Source organism: Peromyscus eremicus, chromosome 14 (genome assembly GCF_949786415.1).
Source record: "Peromyscus eremicus chromosome 14, PerEre_H2_v1, whole genome shotgun sequence".
Classification (NCBI taxonomy): domain Eukaryota; kingdom Metazoa; phylum Chordata; class Mammalia; order Rodentia; family Cricetidae; genus Peromyscus; species Peromyscus eremicus.
In genome coordinates this window covers 27139208-27159344 of record NC_081430.1, presented here as the reverse complement: position 1 = coordinate 27159344, position 20137 = coordinate 27139208, and the positions used below count along the sequence as shown (strand labels likewise).

The window sequence follows — 20137 nt, the reverse complement described above, 5'->3', positions numbered from 1 at the left end:
GAAACCCTGTCTCGAAAGATACAAAAAACAAACAAACAAACAAACAAAATTCATAACAGAAGAAAAAAAAAGGCTAAGAAATATCACACAAACAACGACCAAAAAAATGTTAATTGTTCCTAGCAATTAGGGAAATGCAAATCAAAACAACTTTGAGATTCTATCTTCCCCAGTCGGGATGGCGAAGATCAATGAAACACTATAACAAACTGGAAAGAATGCAGGCGAGGGACCCCTGCTCAACGTTAGTAAGACTACAGACCGGTGTAGCCACTGTGGAAATCAGTGCAGAAAATCTTTGCTAGAAATAAATCTACCACACGACCCAGCTATACCACTCCTCGGCATATGCCCACGGGACTTGACATCCTACCCCATGGATACTTGCTCAGCCATTGTGGTGATTTGAATGAAAATGGCCCACATAGGCCCATAGGGTATGGCACTATTAAGAGGTGTGGTCTTATTGGAGGCAGTATGTCACGGAGGTGGGAGGGTGGGGGTGGGGGTGGGGGTGGGGGGTGAGATTGAGGTTTCAGAAGCTCAAGCAAGGCCCAGGGGGTCACTGCTCTTCCTGCTATCTGCCAAGCCAGATGTAGAACTCTCAGCTACCTCTCCAGCACCATGTCTGCCTGCATGCCACCATGCTTCCCACCATGACAAGAATGCACTAAACCCCTGACCTGTAAGCCAGCCCCCAATGAAATGTTTTCCTTTATGAGAGTTGTCACGCTCATAGTGTCTCTTCACAGCAACGGAAACCCTAACGAAGACAGCTAAATTCATTGTTGCTCTATTCACAATAGCTAGGAAATGGAAACAATCTAAATGTTCTGCAGCAATAAATGAAAAAGGTGGTATATACACACTATGGAATATTATTCAGCAGTGAAGAAAAATGAAATCATGAACTTTGCAGGTAAATGGACAGAACTAGAAACAATCATATTGAGGGAGGTGACCCAGACCCAGCAAGACAAATGCCACATGTTCTCTCCTAGCTCCACATCTTCAGCTATAAGTCCATAACCTGCAGTAACCACAGAAACCAGGACCACAGTCAGTTGTCTTAGTCATTGTTCTACCGCTGTGAAGAGACAGCAGGACCACTACGGCGACACTTGTAAAAGAAGCAGCTGAGAGTTCTACATCCGGATCCACAAGCAGCAGGAAAGAGAAAGCCCTTGTGATAGCTTGGGCTTGTGGAACCTCAAAGCTCAGCCCCACAGTGACACACTCCACAGGGCCACAGCACCTAAGCCACTCCCTGGTGACTAAGCATTCAAATATATGAACCTATGGGGGCCATTCTTATTCAAACCATCACATCAATATGGGGGGGGAGCAATAGAGGGGAGTAGCAGAATTCAAGCAATCAGAGCAGGAAATGGGAAAAGAAAGGGCTCCTTAGGGAAGGGGAGGGGGGAGGTAAATACTGAAAAGGGTGGGAGGTGGGTAACGTAACAATAAGGATGTCTGAAAAGGCACGAGGAAGCATGCTATTAACTATTTCCTTTTAAAAAAAAAACTATAATGCATGTAATTCAGCATATAAATATACACATCTACTTTTAATGAACTTTTATCATTTGAACTGACACTGCTCCCTCCAAGGACCAAAGACCACCTACCAAAAACCCCAATACCAGAAATGAGGAGCCCTCTTTTGAGTTGATGGCCAGGGCTGAGAGACTCCCAAAACATACAACCTATTGCTGTTGCCCTTAGTTACCCCCAAGAGGTGGAAGGTAAGTCCTCATTTCTGAAGACACCGTGCTCTTCAGAAACAGGGCCCAGAGGCCCCTGAGCTGGAATTGACCTGATGGCCCCCTCCCTGAGGACTACCTTCCACTGTACTAAAAGGCGGAATTTGACCTTCCAAAGGAGAAAGGCAACCTTCAGTCCTACCCAGCTATGATGCTAGGAAGCTCGTCAAAGACCAGCATGGCATTATATACTCTTGAGGGCTCAGTCATCAGGGCGTGGCACAACTTGGAAAGGATTAGGTGGTGTAGCCCTGATGGAGGAAGTGCGTCACTGTGAGGGTGAGCGTTGAGGTTTCAGAAGCCCAAGCTATCATAGTATCAAGGTAGTGGCAGACATACCTTGGCTGTAACCAACAGCTCTATGATTGGACTTAAGATCTGTAAGGACAAAAAGAAGGACACCATGCCTGGTACTGGAAACCTAGCAAACGACTCAATGCTGGTGACGTCATGATTACTGGAGGAGAATGTACAACCACTAGTTTACTAAACCAGCATAACCCATAACAATAATCTATAAACATTTGTCCTTATACCCTTAGACAGACAAATGCAGTCTTCACCTCTCATCAGGGAAACTTCTCTTCGCAAAAGAGACCAGGACAGAAAACCACAACCAATCAAAATGCAGAGTTGTGGAGGCCCAGTCTCAAAGCATACGTTTGCAAAACACTCCGGTACCTAAGGTTCCTGAAACACTGTAGAAGAGGGAAGGAAAGGTTGTAAGAGCTAGAAGTGCAGGGAATTTTCTGTGAGAGTGTGTCTCCTAGTAACATCAGAAGATATGCTCACGAAGTCTCAACACTATGACTGCCCAAAGGTGAGCTATGAACATTCCACACCGCACAGGGAAAAGCCCATGAGGCCTCAACCCTACAGAGAGAACTATAAGCAACTGAGTGAAGCGGGGAGCAGGAGGGGTGACCCTCCCCAGGGAAGAGCACACCCATCAGCTGTCCAGTGCCAAAAGGTCAGCCCTGAAAACATCCACACAAGTATCAATCATTATATGGACTCAACAGATTGTATTTAGGACTATGTTTATATACAAACACATATATATGTGTACAATAACAATTAGTGGGGGAAAAAAGAGGCCCTGAATTTGAAGTATATGGGGGAAGGGGTTGGAGGAAGAAAAGGCAGACATTTTTTAATTAAATAATAATCTCAAAAATAAACAAAATATAAAAATAAATAATTTTTTTAAAAGCACCTTGAGATTTCATCTTACCCTAGTCAGAATGGCCAATGTTGCAGTAAAATGTTGCAATAAAAAAAACAAAGAACAGCCCACGCTGGCAAGGGGGAGGGAAAAGGAGAACACTTATTCATTGCTGGTAGAGTGCAAACTGGTACAGCCACTGTGGAAATCAGCGTGACAATTCTTCAGGAAGCTGGGAATAGATTGACCTCAAGATCCAGCTATACCACTCTAGGATATACACCCAAAGGACTCTATATCCTACCACAGAGACCCTTGATCATCTATATTCATCGCTGCTCTATTCATAACAGCCAGAAATTGGAAGACAACCTAGATGTTCATCAGCTGATGAATGGGTAATGAAAACGTGGTATATTCGCACAAGGGAATATTATTCAGTTGTTAAGAAGATACTTGCCTGTAAACGGATGGAGCAAAAAAAAAAAAAAAAAAAAAATCACCCTGACTGAGGTAATCCAGGCCCAACAAAACAAATGTATGTTTTCTCTTATATTAGCTTTTATGCCTTCAGTGTGTGTGCTACCCGTCTGAATAAGCACAGAGGTTAGGTACCTGGAAAGGAACTGCGGGTGGGATAGAAAATAGTATTATGGAGAGACAAAGGAAAAACTAGAATAGGAAGATTATACAGGGAGGCAGATGGAAGAGAAACGTAGAGGAGGCAATAAGGGAAGGAACAACTAACACTATGGCCGTTTGAAAAGCCATATGGAAACTTACGACGGCAGAAGCTTCCTACAATATATAAATGTCTGAAAGGAACGTAAATGGAGTCAATAGGGGAGACAATATCCCAACTAGACAGCTTATGCCACCAAGTACAACTCCCAGTGCCGGGAATGTATGCACATGGGTGCGTTCCGTGCCTGTATAACCTGGAGTTCGCACACCCAGAAGCACTACTTCTAGTTCACCTACTTCCTTTGTGAGGTCGTAGTTCTGGCCCAGGATGCTCTGGATGAGCTCCTTGATGGTCTGGTCTGAGGTCATCTGGGCCTCGGACTGCAGGGAGGCTACGATCTCCTCTATGTTCGTGGGGAAGGCGCGCGTCATCTGCAGGGACGCCTGGCCCGACGACATTTCGCGCCCGGTTCTCGACAGGGGCCTGAACCACCGAGCCGAGCCCATGCCCTCGCGCAGGAAGTGGGTGCGGATCCGCAGCCTGCGCAGCCGTCCGCTCTCGTCGGTCTCGCTGCTCAGGCTGGACAAGGAGCTGGCCTGTCGGTACCGGGGGCGGGCCACCTCGATCCCCGGGGCCTCGTGCGCGGGGCTCATGGGGAAGACGCGCCTGGACACCTGCTCCCCCTGGATCCTGACGTGCCGCCTCTTGTGGCGCGAGCGCGGCCGCAGCAGGCGCGCCGGCTTGGCGGTGCCAGCCTGGCGGGCGATGGCCGGCGGCGCTCTAGGGGACTGGTGCCGCAGGAACGCCGAGCTCCGCAGGTAGAAGTCCCGGGGACGGAAGGGCTCCGGCTTCCCGGGGCCCCGCCGCCGCGTGCTCTGCGGCGCCCCCTGCAGGTCGGCCTTGGCGGGGCGCTCTGGGCTCTGCCCCTTAGACGGCGGCGTCGGCGACAGGGGCTTGGCCACCAAGGACGCTGGCCTCTGGGCCCCGGAGCTGCCGGCGCTGCACGGGCGCGCCTCCCCGTCCTGGTCCTCGAAGTCATCCTCAGGACATGCCCTCCAAGGCAGCCTGGCCGCCAGCTTCTGCTTGAACTGGTAACACTCCTTTTTGGTCTCCTGGCGAACCTTCTCCAGCTCTTTAAACATGTACGATTCTTCTCTGGCTGTCAGTCCGAAGTGCTTCGGGATGGTGGACATCTTGACGAACTTGACCTGTAAAATATCCCCCCACCCCCCAAAAAAATATATATATATTAATATGTGTTTAATAAAACTTAGGTTCATAAAAGTCCAGTTCCGCAAAATGTCTCGGGATAGAATGCACTGCGCAGGCTGCGGATCCGCACCCACTTCCTGCACGTAAACTCATTTTACGTCCGTATCTATGGCCTTTCACAGGAACCATGAAATTACTCTAAACCAGTTGTTCTCAACCTGTGGGTCGCGTCCCCTTTGCGAAACAAAGACCCTTTCACGGGGGTCACCTAAGATCACCAGAAAACACAGATATTTACATTACTATTCATAACCGTAGCAAAATTACTATGAAGTAGCAACGAAAATAAATTCATGGTTGGGGTCTCCACAACATGAGGAATTGTATTAATAGGTCGCAGCATTAGGAAGGCTAGGGACCACTGCTCTAAATGAGCAATTTTTTTTTCAGTGATAATTCCCAAGCCCCTTAGGACCTGTTTTAACACTTGGTTTGTTTTTGAAAGACAGGGTTTCTCTGTGTTACAGCTCTGGTTGTCCTGGAACTCTGTTTGTAGACCAGACTGGCCTTGAACTCATAGAGATCCACCTGCCTCTGCCTCCTGAGTGCTGGGACTAAAGGCGTGTGCCACCACCGACCAGCTTAACATTTCTTCAGATTCTAATATTGTGTCCCACTTCCAACCAAGCAAGACTTCGTAAAGGTAGGCACAGAACACCTAAGGTAGCAGGTAGCAGGGAATAGGGGTCTCCAACTGTATGCCCAGCCCCCACCCCATGGCTTGGACCGGGCCAGCAAACATGTTTTTCAGTTATTTGGAAGTTTCGCAAAAAATATAAAATTATATCGGACAAGTTTAAATTGGAACATTTTCACATAAAAATTTCTCTCGGGAGAAAATTTGAGGTCTGCGGTAACAGAAGGGCCAAATCTCTGCTCCGGACTTCATAGCTGCCGCCTCTTCCTTCTCCAGGTGGTCCCAGGTGTCTCCCTTGTCCAGCCACTCTGCTTGGTGTCTCACTTCTGCTGTGGCACAGGGAAGGAAGGAGGTCAGCCTCAAGGCGGAGACGGCAGCTAACTCACAAAGCCTTGAATGCTAGATGTTCGTATTTAGCTGTGAATTTAGCTGGAAACCCACTTGAGATTTTTAGCAGAAAAGTGGCTTGATGAAATTAGAACTTGGAGATGGTAATATTATACAGAGAGAAAAGGGGGACCAAGAAGCTTGGTAGCTTTAGCCTGAGGAAGGCCTGGAACTGATAACCGAGCAGAAAGTAAACGGACTTAATATAATAAAAATGATAGCATCTTGTCAACGATTAAGAAAAAAATGCCATCTGGGTGTGGTGGTGCAAGCTGAAATCCCAGCACTCAGGGGAGGTAGAAGTAGAGACAAGTTTGAAACCAAGGCTGTGCTACATACTGAGTTTGGGGCCAGTCAGGGCTACACAGCAATATCCTGCCTAGAAAATAAAAATAGATATATAATAAATTTTAAATATCAAAGATAAATGGGAGGAATTGAAAGTTCATCAAAAAAAGATACTTGGACAGTTTAAGGAGGTAAGCTCAGTGGGAAGTTACTTGCTAAACATTAACAAGACCCTGGGTTTCATCCTAGCTGAAAAAAATTAGTGAGGACCTTGTATCATTTCATTGAAGTCTAGGCCAAAAACAAATGCTAAAATTTGTTATTCACCCAAATGTACATTTGAGAATGGTTAAAAAGGTAAACTTCATGTTGTATATTTACTATAATTTTTAAATGCCAATTTCCATTCTTCAGCGAGGCCTTATAGGATACCTATGGTCTCAAGTGAATTTTGAGATCTTTTTGTTGTTGTTGTTGTTTTGTTTTTGGGGTTTTTTTTTGTTTTTTTGTTTTTTATTTTTTGGTTTTTTTTTTTTGTTTTTTTGTTTTTTTGTTTTTCGAGACAGGGTTTCTCTGTGTAGTTTTGAGCCTTTCCTGGAACTCGCTTTGTAGACCAGGCTGGCCTCGAACTCACAGAGATCCGCCTGCCTCTGCCTCCCTAGTGCTGGGATTAAAGGCTTGTGCCACCACCACCCGGCTGAATTTTGAGATCTTGAAAGTGCTGAGATCATTATTGAAAGCCAGGAGGAACTGCAGGGGGAAAAAAAGACCAATGAGGGGCGTACTGTGAATGGTGAAAGGCGTGAGAACAAGGGACCAAGAATATGAGGGAGCGGGGCTCCCCAGAGGCCAAGAAGAGTGCCTTGAGCACAGAACTATATCAATGAAAATAAAAACAGAAAATCCTGGATCAGAGCAGTGATTTTAAAGTCAGCAGGAGGGCAAGCCCAGCCCAGCACTCAGGAGACAGAGACAGGGCAACCAGGAGATGGAGAACTACTGGGCGGATCTAGAGACCTTGTAACAAACAAGCCAGTTTCCAAAGAAACACCCACAGTTTTTAAAAGAAAATCCAAAGCCAAGGTTCTTTGAGGAGCATTTAAATAGTGAAGCAGAAGCAACTTCAGGATGCCCTTGGTTTTTGGAGGTGTGATTATTCAGCTAGAGATCATAGACACTAAAGAACCATTTAAAATGTAAATGTTCCCCCAAGGGACTTGAATCTAAAATTGCACAGACAATGTGGAAACCAATGGCATCCTTTATACCAAATGCTCCAATTTAAAAAATAATGGCAAGTCTTCCTAATTGCCAAAAGAGTAAGTATCGGGCTAAATGCATGGTAAAAATTTACTAACACTATTTGAATAAATTTTATTTAATTTTATTTAATTGAAGGTCATAAAAGATTGAATACACAACTAATGTTCATTGGGGATAAGCCAAATATTCTAATTATACCTGGTAGTCTCAAGATACCATATTGATTTCATTTTACACATAAATTTAACAATGATATTTAAAACTTTTTATTTACTTGGAATAATAAATAAGATTACCAAACACTGTGAAAAGAGAAATGGAGGATGTGTTCACCTGCTCCTCTGTGAAGGAGTGCCTGGATAATTAACACTTGCAAGATAAAGAAACTGAAACACCACAGATAGTAGGTAGACTGAGAAAGAATTTTGAGATATATGAAGTATATTATAAAGGCAGAATTTGATAGGTGATAGAAGGAAAAACTCTTCAATAAATCATGCTGGGGCCATTGGCTGACTACTTAGGACAGAATTATGCCTTGATTTGTGCCAAAAATAAGTCAAGAACTATTTAAAATATGCACTAATTAAATATCCAAAGCATTGATTTGCTTACCACTTATCCATATTCCTTGATTAGACTCATATCAATATACAAAACTGTTGTCTTCCTAATAGAAGTCATTTAGTGCCCAGCTGGGGTAACATGAAAAAACTGCCCTATGTATCCATTTCTGAAACATACCCTGCTGACCCTAAACTGAAGACCTTTGTAACATGACAGAGCTCTCCTCTAAGAGCTAAGCTTCCTTTCTGTACCCAGCTCCACCAACTAGTCCTGGGGCAGTTTGATTCCATGTGTGTGTGTGTGTGTGTATGTATATATATATATGTGTGTGTGTATATATATATCTCAGAGGTTCATATTACAAAGCAAAAACTAATAGGTGTTGTGGCACATACTTTTAATCCCAGTTCCTGGGAGGCAGAAGCTGGCAGATCTCTGCTGAATTTCAGGCCAGAAATGAGATCCTGTCCCAAAAAACAAACAGAGGAAGATAGGGAAGGAATAAAACAACCGTGTGTTGTCCAACCCATAAAATATGAACCTTAGAGGTGAGTTCTAGCGTCTTTGAGGAAGTTTCCACGTTTAAAAACTCCTCCTGGGAGTACTTCTGTCCTTGTTGTTTGCACAAGTGACATTGTGTTCACAGGGTCACCACCTTCAAGTGACTGTAAGTGCACCGACTGGAAGTACTGTGATACCTGCTGTGAGCCGGCTACAACCCCCCCTCCCTCTTCTTGGTTCCTGTTCCCAGTGCCCTTCCCAACCTGTGGGCCCTCGGTTTGTTCCTGAAGTTTAAACAAATGCGCATTGTTTAACATTTCTATGTACATCCCCTTGGAATCTGAATAGAAAAGTCGTTTTTTATGCCCCAAAAAATAAACTAACAGGAAACAGAGATTAAATTCAATAGACAGGAGCTTCTATCCGGCCTTCAAGCTGGGTGGTATCTGAAGGCTTATGGGTCAGCTCTTGGGAGTTGTCTGCCTGTGTCTCTCCAACCACCCACCCACCCCTCAACACCACTAAATAAGGGAATTACTTTTAAAAATTCTTTCTTTCTTGAGGGCAATTTACAAAGAGAAGCTGGTTCTAGTTTCGAGATGCTCAAAGAAAAAATAATACATTTGTCCCCAAACAAGAAAGGGTCAGATTGTCTGCTCATAATCCAAGCTAAGTCTACTCCATGGTTTGAGATGGGACAGAGTGTGCTTTAAAAAAAAATCTTTGGAAGCCAAGCAAGAATTTCACTCTCTCGTTCTTTCCAAATTTGTGAGTGTGTCCCTTTTCCTGTCTCTTGTACTGGAAGTTAGAGGCAGCAGGCAGTAGATGGGCCAAGGTCCAGCTTTTGCTCCTTCACCACCAGGCCAACCAAGGCATGAGGAAGAAACTCTGGCCAGAAATAGCTAGACTCCAGCTCCTAGAGGCTGCCAAAGTGCTTCCGGCATGAACTCTACACTTTGACGCGTACAAGCTCTTCTCCCATCCTTAAGGTTGGTGTCACTTCTATTGGAACAGGAAAGCCACATTCTGCTCCAGATCCATGTTCTCTTTCCTTTGAGGAAAGCTCTTGCAACATAGCCCTGAGCAGCTGGAATTTGCTGTGTGTACAGGCTGGCCTTGAACTTCCCATCCTCCTCCTCCTCCTGCTTCCCCAGCACTGGAATTACAGGTGTGTGACACCACACTCAGGGTTCTGCTTCCCAGTCTATGTGAAGTAAAACTATACTGAACACTCCCCAGGTGAACTGGGCCCAAGCTTCATGAAGCCCTGAAGTCCAAGGGAAGGAACCCTACGTGCTGGGCCTCACTCTTCATAGTGGGGCCGAAGGCCAGGCCAGTAGCAAAATGGTTTACCTGGCTTGTCCTCTCTAACATACAGTCAAGGTGCCTCAGTGGGAGAAGTGATTCATTAGGAACAGGATTCAGGCTCTCTTGTGGGTATAGAGCCAAATATTATCTCTATGTCCTAAATTCATGTCAATGCCAACTTCTACTAAAGTTCCAACAGAAACTCCTAAGCCCAGGGACCAGACAGCTCATCTCAGCTGGCCAAAGTCCCATCCCCAGCAAAGGAAATAAAAATATTACGATTTGCTTTTGAAATATCAGTGGTTTAAAAAAAAAAAAGGAGATCTATTTGTGCTTTGATCAGAATTTCCTTGAAGGTGTAAAAGAAAATATCCTACCATATGAATAATTCTACTGAGAACAGAATAGTAACTTTTCCCATCTTTCCATATTTTCCATAATATTTGGATCCTTGATGGAGAAAGACTCAACTCTTAAAAGTTAACCTGGAACACATGTTTGCACTCATACGCGCGCGCGCGCGCACACACACACACACACACACACATACATGAAGGCCAGTGAGATGGTTAAGGAGCCACGAAGATATGAAGACCTGGATTCAGTTCCCAGAACCCACATGATAGAAGGACAGAACAGACCCATGCAAGTTGTTCTCTTAGCTCTGCATGTGTACTCTGGTACATATATGCCCCCTCTCTAATAAATAAATAAGTGTAATCTTTAAAATATGCCATGATGAAACACAGTACTTTGTATACTAATCTAAAAAATTAATGAAAATGATTTTTTCTTTGGGGGAAAAATCATACACAATCATAATTTTCATGTAGTGTTTTGTCTCCAAATATTTGTGTTTTTTTTGAGGTTAGTCTTGCTAGTTATTACTTTATACTTTTATTCCACAGTTGTCTGCTGAGATGAGGAAACTATCACAATTTTTTGTATTTGTTTAGACTATTTGTAGCCTATAATATGGCTAGTTTTAGAGAAGGTTCTGAGCACTGCTGGAAAGAATGTGATTTCCCTGTTAGGAGTGGAATGTTATGTATATATGTTAATTCCAATTGATTGTGGTACAATTTAGCTTTGATGTTTCTTGGCTGACATTTAGTTTGGAAGTTCTATTGAGATGTGAGAGTGGAGTGTTTAAGGTCTCTCAGTATTATTGCATCAAAACTGGGTCTTTTATGTCTTTTAGTGTGTGTTTTATGAAGCTGGGGTGCCAAAGATTCAAGAGCATATATATTTATAATAGTTATATTCTCTTGGTGAATCATCCCTGATGTACTATGCAGTGGCCTCCATGCCTCTCCTCACTGGCTTTGATTTGAAGTCTACCCCGTTAGACACGAGAATCACTGTGCCAGCTCCTTTGCTGCTTCCTTTTGCCGGCTAGGTTTGTTTCCAACTTGGACTCTCATATTCTGGATGTCTTTTCTAGTTTTGTGAGTTTCTTGGTGACAACTGATAGTTGGATCTTGTTTATCAATTTGGTCAGCTACCCTGTGTCTTTAGTTGGTGAGTTAAGGCCAATTATGTGTAAGGTTATGATTGGTGAGGCTTTACTCTTTCTGGTGCTGTTGTTGGTCATTTCTCTGGTCCTTTTGTTTACTGGTAGATCCTTTCTCCCTCTCCTGCTGGTATAGGATTTTTGCAGATGTGTGGCATTGAACATGACCGATTCTTTCCTAGTTCTCTCTTGATCTCTTCACTTCAAGAAATGCATTCTTTCCTGATGTGCTGGCTAGTTTTATGTTAACTTGGTACAAGCTAGAGTCATCTGAAAGGAGGGACCCTCAATTGAAAAGATACCTCCATAAGATCAGGCTGTAGGCAAGCCTGTAGAGCACTTTCTTAATTGATGGGGGAGGGTCAGCCCATTGTGGGCGGTGTCATCCTTATGCTGGTGGTCCTGGGTTCTATAAGAAAGCAGGCTAAGCAAGTCATGATGAGCAAGCCAGTAAACAGCACTCCTCCATGGCCTCTACATCAGCTCTTGCCTCCAGGTTACTGCCCTGCTTGAGTTCCTGTCCTGACTTCCGTCCGTGGTGGAATAAGATGTGAACATGTAATCCAAATAAACCCTTTCCTCCCCAGCTTGCTTTTTTTGGTCATGATGTGTCACCACAGCCATAGTAACCCCAACTACGACACCTGTGTTCTTATGGATGAAACTTTCTTTTTCTTCTGTGTGTGGTGTTCCTTTAAGAATTTTCTGCACTAAGTTATTATTGCATTAACTTATGTTTGTCTCCAAATACTCTTATTTACCTGTACATTTCTCCATTAAAATAACTTTGCTAAGTATCTTGGTTGACAGTTATTAACTTTCAGGACTTGAAATATAGCATTTTCACTTGAAGTCTATGTTATCAGATATTAGAACAGTGACGCTTGTTTCCTCATTCCATTTGCTTGAAACACATGTTCCATCTTTTGACCTAAGACTGCATCTGCCTTTGGTGGTGAGCTACATTTCCTGGAGGCAAAAATAGGTGGATCCTCTCTTTTAAACTAATCACTACTCTGTGTCTTTTGAATGGAGGACTGACATAACTAACACTCGGAGTTGTTATTAAAGGATGTGTACCGTGTTTCTTGTCATTTTGTTGACTTGCGGTACTTAGTGCTTGTGTTTGTGTTTTTCTCGTTTGCTTACCTACGCTGGAGCATGGTTTGCTCTTCGCTGTAGCTTCGTGGGTGTGTTGGCTCTTCTTCCAGTCCAAAGGATTCCTCCACATATCTTCTGTAGCGCTAGCTTAAGGGTTATGAATTCTTTTACTTCTTTTACTTTAGAAATTTTTTATTACTACTTCAGTTATGACAGAGAGTTTTGTTGGGTATAGTAAGCTGGCTTAGCTGCTGTTTTGTTTCTGGGCTTGAAAATCAAAGTTTCTGTTGAGAAATCGCCTCTTGTTCTAATGAGCCCTCCCCACCCCACACTTTATATATGACTTGGTGTTTCTCCCTTGCAGGTTTGGGTGTATTTTCTTTGTTCTATATATTTATTATTTTAATATTAACATGACGTGGGAAGGCTCCTTTCTGGTCTTGTCTGCTCAGTGTTCTAAATGTTACCTGGATAGACATCTCTTCCCCTAGATTTGGGAAATGATCTTCTGTGATTTTTTTTTTAATTGAAAATGTTTTCTAAGCCTTTAGACTGAAGTTGTTCTTCCCTAAGTCTGTGTGTTTTGTAGCAATTTCTTCCAAATTGTAACATTCCCTCTTGGAGGGAAGGAAAGCAGCAGAAGCTTGAAGGTCTCAGAAGTGAGGAAGCCACAAGGGCCCAAGGCTCCTCCCCTCTATCACACAAGCAGTAACTCCTGTTGGAGAAAGACTCTCCTAGTGCCTGTGGGTTGTGTGGGCAGCTCCAGGATGCAGCTTTCATGGAGAAAGACTCTTCCCCTGCCTGTGGGTTATACGGGGAGCTCCAGGATACAGTTTTCATGAGTCACTGCCCATGAAGAATGGGCATTTCAGTGATTCAGCTGTCTTTGAGTCATCCATTTTCCTGTTACCCCAGGAAACTCGCTGGCTCACTAAGCTGCACTGCGGTGGAATCATTTCTTTGGTCTCTAGTGCCCTATCTGGAGTGAATAGGCCTGTACTCAAGTACCCCTAGGAGAGATCACTCAGTATGAATCACGGATTTAGTTTTTCCATAGTTCCCTGTAGATCTCAAAGTTTTCGTTCATGTATTTATTTTTATTAACTTATCTTTGTAGTTAACCAAATGTTCCAATTCCTGTATGTTGTTTTCAAGTCCTGGTAATCTGTCTATCCATAGATCCATCCTATTGGTGAATCTTTTCACAGAACTTTTTATTTACCTTCTTCAACTTTTTCATTTCCAGTTTCTTTATTTTACTATTTCTCTTTATTGAATTCTACTTTCATATCCAATATTGATTTCCATATTTCATTCATCTTTTTTTGTTGTTGTTGTTATCTTGGGATTTATTCAGGAATTTGTGTCCTTTTTGAGTTCTTTGAACATAATTCATAATGATTCTTTTGAATTCCTTGTCTGGGATTTCATCTAACTCTCTTTCATTGGGAGGCCATGAGTGGGACTGGTCATTTCTGGAGCAGTTGTGTTACCTTGTTTTTTCACATTGCTTGTGTTTTCCTGTTGAGACTTGCACCTGGAGTTGACCATTGGATGATATTTTTTTAATTATAATTATTTTAGTGAAACTGGTTGCAATGTTCAAGACAGATTATGGTGGTGTAAGGTTTGAGGCACCATCCTTTTGTGCTATACCAGTGTTCGGGACATCAGACCCAATTCCTAGTACTCCCCTAAGAGTAGAGTAAGCACATTATGAAAGTCATAGTGTTAGTCAAACAGAATCAACCCCCTCTTCAGCTCTCAACATTTGAAGAAGTAAAGGAAGAGAACTAGAAGTGTGCACAATAAGAGTGTAAGGTGCAAGTGTGAAGGAAAAGTGAGTCTGCTGAGTAGAGAGAGGGAAAAGTAAATAGAAGGTAGAGACAACAGGGAAAAGAGAAAGAAATGAGGTAACTCAGACCAAGGGTTAAATAATGAGGGGGAGGCAAGAAAGTGCAATCAGATAGCCCAAAACAGTCCCAGCTCTGAGAAGGCTGAGACACACGAAGCCCACAGACTAGGCCAGCTTGCCTTCTGGGGGAAAGCTTATCAATGGAAAAACAAAAGAAGAGAAAGACTAGTGAAAAAATAAAGAAAAAAAAAGGAGAGGGTAATGAGAACAGAACAGGACAGAGCTGGCCTGTAAAACTGGCAATGGCTATCACATAGACGATGTGTAAATGTGAAGTGGAGGGAGCTGGGTGGGAGGCACGCGGTCTGAACGGTCAGTCTCCTCACTGCTCCAGCCTCACTCACCCTCCTGTTCCTTCCATGGCTCCCCGATGTCTGTCACACCCCTGGGCAGTCTTTTGCACAGATGTTTCAAGGGCGTCCTTCAAGGTATTGGGTTATGAATGCTGTTCTCGGTGATAGACGGTCCTTTATAAGGCTATAAGGGTCACAAATGCTGGCCCTCTTTCTTCACAGGTTTCAAGTGCAGGCCCTAACCACTGGGCAATCCTTACTGGTGTCAGGTACACTACCAGGAGCCTTGTATCTACATCCCCCAGAGATGGCACCATCCAAGTTCCTCCTCACTGAATACTGCACAGTTCTCATTTGAAGTTTCTTCCCCATAATTGAGAGGTATTCTGGTCAGTTTTCAGCGTGTTGTAGTGGCATTTGCTCAGAGTTTCCTAGGAGCCTGGACCAGCAGGGAGCATTTGTTGTTGTTGTTGTTGTTGTTGTTGTTGTTGTTGTTGTTTTTCGAGACAGGGTTTCTCTATGTAGCTTTGCTCCTTTCCTGGAACTCACTTTGTAGACCAGGCTGGCCTCGAACTCACAGAGATCTGCCTGGCTCTGCCTCCCGAGTGCTGGGATTAAAGGCGTGCACCACCACCGCCCAGCAAGGGAGCATTTTAAAATAGCGTCCCACTGTGGCCCCACTTGACTGCTTGCTCCTATGTTTTTTCATGACATCTCCTTGCTCAGGTAGAATGCTGGCGAGAGAGTTTTTCATTTACAGCCCAAATTGTCTGCCCTCCTCCTTCTTTTTCTGCCCTCTCTATAAAACGTCTGTTACTGAGAGTGGAGTACAGAATTTCTGAAGCTGTCTGTCTTATGCCACGGCTCTGGTCACCTGGTCACTTCCTGTCTCTGGGAAGGGAGAACTCCCGAGACCACACTGACCCCTCCGGGATGGACTCCAGATGTTTTTCTATTCTGCTCTGCAACATTTTCTATTTTGCTTTGATATTAAACTAGAGATGTTTGGCTCTTCACCGCCTATTCTAAAAGCTGTTATCAACTTTCTCCTGTATGCTTTCTGGAGATTGTAGCAGACTGTGTTGCTTTGTTGTCTACTGTCTGCAAAAATCCCCAGCAGACGTTTTTAACAGAAATAACAAGCTAATTCTAAAATATTTTCAAGTGCCCTAAAAAATCATCAAAATAATTTTCAAAAGGAAAAACAAATCTAGACAATTTACAGTATCTGGTTTCAAAACTTACTACAAGGCCAAGCATGATGGAACATGTCTGTAAAGCCAGCCCTTGGGAGGAGACAAAGACGGGGATCACAGTCAGGTTAGTCCAGGTTACATGGTGAGACCCTGTCTTAAACACAAACACAAAGAAACAAGGCTGACATTACTACAGTAAGCTACTGTAGTGGAGAAAAGGGCCCTGGAAAGTCACCGTCCTGAGTGAATGGAGCCGCTCACCAAAGTGCGTATACTATCTACTTCAGACTGCAGAACACACACTGGTTCTGTATTGTCCCACGGCAGATCTCCGTGGCTGCTCAGAGGGAGAGACGTGAGCAGGTGTGGATGACCGAGTGAGCAGAAACAGCAATTCAGTCATCTTGATTGTAGCAATTGTTTCAAGGGTGTGAATCTCTGTCAAAATTCCTCAAACTGTAGACCTGTGTGGATTTTACAGCCTATAGACTACACCATTGTGTGGCTTACTGCTTTACAAACCATACTACTATTTAAAGTTAGGACAGAGAAGATTGTAAACATTTATATTTGAATGTTTAAAAAAAAAGAAAGAAAGAAAAACTATCTCCTTCTAAATTCCTCCAACACAAATCTGCAAAAGGATTCATTGTGTCTGCGGTCTTCAGTAGCAAATAATCCTTGTAGTAAGCTCAGAACACTTTGTTTACTCCCAACTGCAATAGAAACAGCTCTCTATCCTGCAATTAGATAGACAGACTCCGTTGGGAGTTCTCACCTAATGGTTGTTAAGACTTGTCCAAATCTAGCAGCCCTGGCTCAGGCAGCAGAAATGGTCAGTGATGACATTAATTGCCTCCCCTGTTAGCTTTCACCCTCCCCACAGCTGTCCTGATTCCTCACCTCTTTCCCGTATACACCCCCCCTTTTTTTCTCGGTTCCCCAAAGCCCAATCTACCTACTTCCACTGGCCGTTTTCACTGTTGGCTCCTCTTCTGCCCACGCTCCTTTTCCCACGAAACCTTTTCCTTTAACTCTAATTTAGAGGCTACAGAAGCCCAGAGCCTCCTCCAGCCCTAATCACCTCTCCATGTCAGCCCTAGAGTTGACGCGGACTTTTGTGAAGTTGGAATCTACCAAAGCGGATGAGAGAGAGGGCGTAGTGGCTCACCCCAATCACCACAGCCTCTCCAGAGTCCAAAGGAAATGACCTGCACCCGGGTCCGCAGCCTCTGCTCACCTGGATGGTTTAGGTGGTCCAGACCGCTGATGGTAACGGGCCAGATGTCCCACAGACCGCTGGGACACACGGCCCAGGCAGACTCTGCCAACTCAATGGGGAAGAAAGGACCGGCTCCCTGGTCGCCCAGCAACAAGCCCTGCCTCGTGGTTCCAGCACCTGAGCTCTGCACATGCTCCACTCCCAATCCCTGCCACAGTGGAGTCTAGAAATCGGCTTCAGGCCCCGGACCCAGCGGCTTAAACCCTTCCATAGAGGTCTCAGTTCAACCAGTGGTGGAAATGAATCCCAAAGGGCTGCGAGGTCAGACTTGCTCTTCCCAGATTGGCCAACCACCCAGCTTAACGAACCTTTGCAACCCCTCATTTCTTTATAACTTCAAAGGAGTAATGTTGGCTTCAGACACACAACCATTTGTTTTTAAAGGAGTATGTCTATATTACCTGTCAATGTGCTGCCGTGTCGCCTGCCCACCATGAGTCCAGCTCTAAAGAGACTTGAACTCTGAGGCATGTGATTCGAGTTTCCGGAACTCACAGAATAGTCTTAAATTTGCAACATTCAGTTTTTCTGATGTGATCCATGAAGCAATGATTGGCCTTATCTATTAAAGTTGAATGTACACATATTAATATCCAGCAACCCTGCTAGGAAGAGCAAGAAAAACATAGAGAGTGTAAATTGTAAACATTTATATTTTAGTGCTTTTTTTAAACCTAGCCATCTTGTCTATATGACTAAAAACTGAAACCAACCCAAATGTTCATCAAAAGCAAAATCCACAAAATAGTAACCATAAAACACAATGCTTATACCAAGGAAGTGAATCAAGCTCACCCTTGTTGTTGGGAAGAACAACACAGCAATCTCTCACACCTGCAATATTGGTCAACGAAGCTAGATACAGAGTGGCCCATGTTGTCTGAGTCCGTCACATAGGGTTCAAATCCCAGATCAGGATAAACTATGGCACTTACAGATACACCCTGAGTTTACATATGACAAATAAACATGTCAAAGTGCTCTCCGCAGAAGTCCACACAGTAGTTGTGCTGGCTAGTTTTATGTCAACTTGACACCAGCGGGAGTCACTGGAGAGGAAGGAGAGTCAACTGAGAAAATGACTCGGAGAGAGGTTGCAGGCAAGCCTGTAGGGCATTTTCTTAACTGAAAATGATTAGTGGGGGAGGGTGGCCCCTGGGCTGGTGGTCCTGGGTTCTGTAAGAAAGTAGGCTGAGCAAGCCGTGATGAGCAGGCCAGTAAGCAGCACCCCTCTATAGCCTCTCCATCAGCTCCTGCCTCCAGGTTCTGGCCATTTTGAGTTCCTGTCCTGACTTCCTTCCTTTCTGTAATGAACAGTGATGTAGAAGAGTGAGCTAAAATAAACCCTTTCCTCTCCAAGTGGCTTTGGCCATGGTGTTTCATCACAGCAATAGAAACCTTAACTAAGACAGTAGTCATCTTGGGAGAGGGAGAGTGATGTCGATTAAGTACTTTGGGGAGCCTTGGGGAGGGCTGGGTTTGTAATGTTCTGTTTTTAATCTAGTTGGTAGCTAATTGGGTTTTGTGAGTGTGATAAGTATGCTATTGCATTCTGTTTCCTCACTTACTTTTAAAGGAAAAAAAAAAAGAAAACCCAGTTTATCATTAGTATAAATTGAAGTGCTTTATTTAGTACCTGGCACTCAGACTCTCAAATGTGTGTTACCACTCTGCTTTCTACCAACCCACCCATCACAAATACTTGATGACTTCAAAGTCATCACAGATGGTGACTTCTTAAGGCCCTCTATGAAGCTCCAGACACTAGAAGGAGACAACATAAACTGGTCCAGATGCTTGGGAGAGAAGAATGCTCTATCCTCTACAACTACGTGAGGCCAGAAACAACCCAATTGTGCAAGTATGCTCTGGCATTCTCAGGACTTGGGAGAGAAACTACCGTTTCATAAAAGCAGGCAGGGTTTCTTCACCCTCATCTCTAAGATGGAGATAATAAGTGTAGCTCTTCACAGCTGATGGTTTCTAGTCGGGGAGAGAGGGAGATTCTGTTTTCATTAAGAGGCTGGCCACTGGATGTTTGACATGCTCCAGTGAGTATGGGGGCAACACAAATGGGACTGGTGGGTTTTATTTGTTTGTCTACTTTGTTTTTCTTTGGGAGGGAGTGCAGGCGTGGGAGGGTGGACTTGGGTGGGAAGCAAGTGTGATTGGGGTGCATTGTAGGAAATTCCCAAAGAATTAACAAAATCGTATGTTGGGGGTGGGACCGAGGCGGATAATACTTTTACCCTGCAGGTTTATTTCACTCCCTCACAGGGTGCCTTCAAAAATGATTGCTGAATGCTTACAAATGAGAAGCATTCTGCAGAAAGTGGCTCACCATCCCTGCGGTGGCATTGCATTGGTCACGTGACTCCAAATGCTCCGAGAATGCTACGTGAGGACAGCTGGACTGTATGTGCGGATGTAGCCTAGTTAGGACAACAATGAATTCCTTTTCTGTGCTCACCATCTCAGCTTTCACAGCTCCCAAGTACTCAGGTGTTCACACCATAAGAAAATACAACCCATGAGCTAAGTAGTATTATTTTCATTGAATAAGTAAGGTGGTGGTATTCAAAAAGACAAGAATTTCACTGGAAGCCCTTAGGTGGTCCTATGTTAGGAACCTCTATTCTAGGTCTGCTTCTACCAAAACAAAAACAGAAAGGAAAGTAGGGGGTTTGTTATTTAGTCTTACTTCCTTTTCTATTGCTGTGAAGAGGCATCATGACCAAGGCAACTTATAAAAGAAAGTGTTTAATTAGGGGCTTGCTTACAGTTTCAGAGGGTGAGTCCATGACCATCATGCTGGGAGCATGGTGACAGGCAAGCAGTCATGGCACTGGAGTAGTAGCTGAGAGCTTACGTCTTATCCACAAGTTGGAGGCAGAGAGAGAGAGATGGAGAGAGAGAGAGAGAGAGAGAGAGAGAGAGAGAGAGAGAGAGAGAGAGAGGAGAGGGAGAGGCCTGGACTCTTGAAACCTCAAAGCTCACT

General features: G+C 44.1%; 1 protein-coding gene across 5 annotated transcripts in view; it reads right to left on the bottom strand.

Annotated features, from left to right (window-relative positions):
* Ttc6 (tetratricopeptide repeat domain 6) overlaps nt 1-17237 on the bottom strand; it is a 175836-nt gene extending 158599 nt beyond the window's left edge. For 3 of the 5 annotated variants that reach the window (XM_059279994.1, XM_059279996.1, XM_059279995.1), the window contains exons 1-2: nt 17098-17237; nt 3913-4824 (exon numbers count right to left, since the gene is read on the bottom strand). In XM_059279994.1, coding sequence (XP_059135977.1) covers nt 3913-4809 — 897 coding nt within the window. In that variant the 5' untranslated portion in view covers nt 4810-4824; nt 17098-17237. Of the gene's footprint in view, nt 1-3912; nt 4825-17028 lie in introns of all 5 variants that reach the window. The other 2 variants (XM_059279993.1, XM_059279997.1) reach the window with 2 other exon arrangements.
* Nucleotides 17238-20137: the final 2900 nt, after the last annotated feature.